Source organism: Micrasema longulum, unplaced genomic scaffold, assembly GCF_059751315.1.
Source record: "Micrasema longulum isolate JH-2025_06_02 unplaced genomic scaffold, ASM5975131v1 h1tg000561l, whole genome shotgun sequence".
NCBI classification, from domain to species: Eukaryota; Metazoa; Arthropoda; class Insecta; order Trichoptera; family Brachycentridae; genus Micrasema; species Micrasema longulum.
The window spans coordinates 983653-989652 of record NW_028277757.1 but is presented as its reverse complement, the minus strand read 5'-3'; the positions used below and the strand labels follow the sequence as shown (position 1 = coordinate 989652).

The following is a 6000-nucleotide window of genomic DNA, read 5'->3' as shown; positions in this document are numbered from 1 at the left end:
TAACCCAAAGTTTTCGACGTTTTAATAAAAAATTTCAACTTTACGAGAACCGGTCTTACCGAGTAACAAGTGAAGACCGATTCAATAGGGATTGTTTTAGAAGGGACTAATCATGATCAGAATTAACGATGGCGGATACGGTTACGATTATAGGATAAGTATAAGATAAGGAACTACACTGGCTACGTTTTCCACAGAGGGTCGAATACAAACTCTGTTGGCTTATGTATAAGTCACTGCACAACTCGGCTCCGGAATATCTAAGGGAACTATGCATTCCAGATGAACTGGCTGACAGGCGTCTCACGCTTAGATCAGCTACGTCTACGGCGAGAGGAAAAGTTATTATACCTCTACGCAAACAGCGCACTAAATTTGGTGAGCGCGCATTTGCGGTCGCAGGCCCTATGGCATGGAATGCTCTCCCAGCAGAGGTGCGAGGCTGTGAAAGTGAAGTGATGTTTCGGAAAAAACTTAAAACCCACTTGTTCTCTAAATCATTTGAATAAATCCGTAGCACGTGACAACAAAATAAATTATTTTAATCAAATTACAAATTTAAAGCTTCAATTAAATTAACTTAACAGTAGAATCACCATGTAAAGCGCCCTTGAGGTATTTTATTACGAAAATGGCGCTATATAAGTTATCCACAATAAATAAATAAATAAATAAATAAGTATGACTGAATGTTAGTTGTTAACCGATTAACCTGAAGATCGCGATCGAATAGTTCGGTTATGATAACAACCGGTTTTTTGTTTATCCTGACCGATTACGCGCATTACTATTCTCAGTTTGTGCTCGGCGACCGAGTCGTTCTGTCGTGCCGTGTCGGTTATTTTGCTCGATTCGCTGGGTTGAACGCCCGAGCGTTTTAACATGTTTACCTCGTGCGTTCTCACGATACTTTCGCTCATCGCAGTGTTTCCATTAAATTTGATCGTGTCTCATGTCGAAATTCCGCGGCATTACGCAGTTCTCCCGTGATATTGGCGGGAAGACGATACGTACCGTGTTTTGGTTTAGGGCGTTCGCGTCGATCGCCTGCGCGGTGCGTGCGTAGTGCGGAGAGCCCCGCGGCGGCCATTGTTGTGATTGTGACTCGGCTCGTTTGCCGCCATCCCGGGCACCGGGGTTCGATACCGATACCTATCCGAGGTGGCCGGGAGTGCCACAGGGCGGGAGCGCAGTGCAGTGACCAGCGAGCCCGGAGCCCGGCGACCCGGCTCGCCACGCGGGTGCCGGCATGGCCTCGGTGTTTACAGTCGCCCTGTAGAACCACGCGCCGCAGCCTCAGCCGCAGCACCGCTACACAAGCTCACGCATCCTGTTATGACGCGGTGCCACACTAAAATAGCGCGTAAAAAGTGTAACACCAGCGTTGTACGTTTTCGAACTTGTTGTTGTTCCGTGTTGTGAACGTTATTCGCGTGTTGGACCGTTTACTGAACATTATTCGAATGGAAATTGCGCGGAATTGTTCCGTCGCAGGGTACTCCGGACGCTCCGTGCCTTCGGGTAACTCTTGGTAAGTCTTCCCGCGCTGCTGACCCGCAATCTGCCATCTGGCGCTGCGGGCCGCGAGTGGAGCCAGAGAGGGACACAATAACAACATTACCTCCGCCCTCCTCCGCTGGCGCAGCGTGTGTTGATAATGTAGAATTATAGAACCGTTCGCATTTAGCAACCTTGTTATGATCACTACGCAAACATGTTGTTTTTGTGTGTACTTAATGTATTTCGGCGATGCGAATAATTTATCTTATCTGTCTGATTAAATTTTTATTTCTCGCCGGTAAAACAAATATGCGAGTTATGCTGATCAAAACATTACCTTACGCATTATGTACGTTAGTATTGGTGACTGTAGAAGCTGGAGGTTCTCAGTTCTCACATTCCCGATACTTTATACCTGCCCTTGGGTTCTTTCCGCTATCGACTATCCTCCTGACAGTAATCTTACTCCCCGATAATAAAGCTTTATGCTTGTGCTTGTTGACAAAGTTCATTTGTTTGCCCTGTAAATAAATTTTCCGTATTGCGCAATATATGCAACATTATTTGAATAAATCTAAATCATTTGAATAAATCTGTAGCATGTGACAACAAAATAAATTGTTTTAATTAAAAAACAAATTTAAAAGTTTCAATTAAATGTATTTATCTATAGAATTACTATGTAAACGCCCTTGAGGTATTATATTACGAAAACGGCGCTATATAAGTTTTCCATAATAATAATTATTTAATAAAAATTGTCTTATTATTAATTTAATTTATTCAATATTTTTTTGCTGTTTGCACAAATAGTGATTCAAGATATATGTATGGGTAATAATAATGCGAAATAATCAGCGTGCTTACATAATACGATGTAGAGGAGGCGAGGTCTCCGCGCCGAGACACTGGTGTGGCATTCTATCCTCTCAGCCTACTCCTACGTAGAAACGACGTGTTGGTTTGTTTTTCTGAGATGTACCTATGTATACTAGCATGCGTGTATTCTAGTTGGCGATAGCCGACTGAACTGTGACATGCTAGAAAGTTCGGCCCATCTCCCGTCTGATGGCAAAACGATGCATCTCAAAAAAGCTCGAACTGAACAGGCGCGTGCGGTGAATAATATCAGCAGGGATGCTGACAACAAATAATCATATTCTTACTTTTTGTAAGTATGACGGTAGATATAGCTAGATATCTAATTGAAATCAATATTGCATAGAATCTCTCGAGAAATTTTGGCCAAATTACAATAATACGATTTTTTAAACTTTATGCAATACGTTACACGAGTTGGATGCTCTTATATCTACGAGTCTCGTAGAACAATACGACAACGTAAGGAACTTTGATACGCGTACGCGGAAATTCAAACATTTGTATTACGACTGGACTCAAAATGATGAGTAGTATCCAGATTTCAGCGCATATAACTAATACTACCAAAGCCAAGGTACCTTGATATTCAGAACATTGCTATGCATACATAATTACATATAGGTAGTAGGTAGGTATGTATACTGAAAATGTTATTTGAATTTGTAAATCGCGTGCGCATTAACATTTTCAGCGATACTTTTAGGGACATTTATTGATTATTACTTTTTTAATAATAAAATACATGGTATTATTTTAAAATATTCAAGGGATGCGCCCCATCCACAGTGTGTATGGACGAAACGCGCCTGGAACTGAGATAATTGCCTTAAAAATATTTTATTGAATTTGAAACATTACTCTTCTGTAAAAACACCAAGTTTGCCAATGAGGAAGTTCGGTGTTTTTTTTTCAAATAAATATTTTTTGTTAAAATTATGATTGTTCAGTTTATGATTAATCAACTAGGGAAATTAATATAAATATATATGTATCGTTAACGTTAACGTTAAGCTTTGTATTTTTGTAATTTTTTCGCGTGCGTCTTAAGTTCTCTTCTCCTTCTTCTCGATGAGTTCTGCTGATTCGTCAGTTGATTTACCGTAAACCGGAAATCTATTACAACTCTCTTATCACCGGTTGACTAGTGACGTTATGCCAAGTAGTTCGTTTTAATAAAAATATTTTTAATTTATTGAGTTTTTCTACTGACATTTCTTGGTGGAACTGCATTTTAATTATTATAAAAATACTTTTATAGTTTTATTCCACTTTTATTTATAATTTTTTTACCAGTGACCATTAAAATCATTTAAGTATAAGTTAACTTATACTTACTTAACTTAAATGATTTTAATTTAAATTCTTTTATTTCCATAATTATATAAAATCATGATTTCCAACCCCTGCTTGCACTTGTAAATAACATAGAAATAGAAGTCTGACAATGTCGGTCACGACGAAACCCGGTCACTGGTAAAAATTTTATAAAAAATTATAAATAAAAATGGAATAAAACTATAAAAGTATTTTTATTATTTTCCCCATACATTTTCAAGAAACTTCGCCGTTCTAATCTTAAATACCATAATATATGATAGACCTCAGCCGTATTAAAGCAAATCGATACATCTATAGGTGCATCGTTTTGCCATCAGAAGGGCGCTATGCGTCATTTCTTCGGGCCCCGGGCTTCAGTCAATCGGGCATTCGGGACTTCGTTTATTAATATCTTGGACACCTAGAGATATCGGCCCTTTAGGCCTGATTATTTTTTGTTGTACGGAGGTATCGAAATGTACTAAAGAAGATTCTGTCCTAACCACACTAAATATTCGGATATTATAATATACATGCAAAATGTTGAGAAGGTGAGCGATTTAAATGTAATAATGAAGAATATGTCATTCAAAATAATGCTACCAACACCGTACAAATTATCCAGAGATATATATTAAATATCTATTTTTATAACAATTTGACATATTTCTAAAAAACTATCCCTATGTACAATTCGAAATTGAAATATTTGGCTATACAATGAAATCCTCCTTTAAAAGTACTTAATACTTATAGTATAGGCACTTCTATATTTTACCCTTATTTACAAACCCGGTATGGTTCTTAATAACAATGTAATCGGTAATTTGAAAGCTTCTTTTACCATTCATTTTTTATACATTTTAGAGGAAATTCGCCATACACTTAAATGCTATATTTTTTACTGCGCGTAAGAAAACATATACCCAATTTCCCGTAGCACTGAAGTATCTAATTGTTCAAAATGTACAAACGTCCGATTTCATGTTCGTAGCAACAAAATAACTTAGCCTTACCACTGATTGCCTATTAAAACTCTCATGGTTCGGTTTACAGAGCTGCTGTAGGTGGAATTATAAATCGATAATTTTTTGAATTTTAGAAACTCTTCCGCGCTGTAGGGGGAAATTCCTTTCATTATTTACAAGAAATAAACAAAGGGGTTATGATATTATATTAAGTGTAATATAAAAAATACCTGTCATATTATAATTAAAAGCTCTGTAATAGCAATAATTTAGGTAAAATTAAATCTAGGCAAGGAAGAAATTACAAATGTACTCGCTGTGTATATAGACTCCAACAAGAACCAAAATACTTTTTTAATCGAAATAAAACCATTAATATCAAAGTTACCGAGAATACATAATTCAGTTTTATGTGGAGATATAAACATTCATTTGAATAATGCAGAAGATAATAATAGCACCTACTCTACTCTCCTCTACGGATGCGAATCGTGGCACCTCGCTAGGGCCCAAAACAGCAGAATACTGAGTGTTGAGAATAGATGTCTCAGAAGAATCTCGGGTGTGTGCGGTGGTTTGACTTTGTGAAGAACGAAGTAATCAGAAAACAGCTGTCATCAAGCAGAGGGGATACGGTAGGCTACTCCATATACTGCGGATGCCTCCTGAGAGCCTTAACCACGCGTGCCTATTTTACAAGGCATCAGTTTCTCGACGTCTTGGACGTCCAATGCTGACTGTTCGTCGGCAGTTTATGTCAGAACTACGGGGGGTGAACCTGACTTGACCTGAAGGACGCACAGGAGCTGATAGAGATGCATGGAGGCTCTTTGTAGACACCTTATGCTTTAGGTAGGGAGCGGACATGGAATGATAATTATGACGATAATGACCTTTTTAGGAGTCTTATGGGTTGATCAATTGTATAAATAATTACACAAAATAACAAATGTTAAGAGGAAACCTAACTTTATCATAAATTAATCATAGTTAACAAATTACAACAGGTATGGAGAATACCTTAAATAAGGTAATATGGAATTCTAGGCACTTACAGGGCCTATGACCTGTCATTGGCTGGTTTAAGTGGCCACTTTACACACTGTGTAACATTCACCATTTAGCCTATGTTTGAACATCCATATTTCTTCAATTCTTCCATTTGTTGATTTTAGTGAAGTTAAAGAGCTGAAACCTTTATTGTTGTGAAGAGATTCATCTGACTTAATTATTTCACATACTAGGCAACGCCTAGAAAACAATTTTTAAATTTTCTTCTTCTTCTTGGACCATTTCCCAAGGGGGTGAAATCCAGTCTTTTGTCTACGAATAT

At 37.8% G+C, this 6000-nt stretch overlaps 1 protein-coding gene across 1 annotated transcript in view; it reads left to right on the top strand.

The window, feature by feature from the left end:
- The first annotated feature begins 791 nt into the window (after positions 1-791).
- The window catches only part of LOC148280613 (insulin-like receptor), a 226023-nt gene continuing 220814 nt past the window's right edge, over positions 792-6000 (top strand). The window contains exon 1 of the mRNA XM_088228122.1: positions 792-1531. Within this exon, the coding sequence (XP_088084248.1) occupies positions 1464-1531 (68 nt within the window). The 5' untranslated portion in view covers positions 792-1463. The remainder of the gene's footprint in view (positions 1532-6000) is intronic.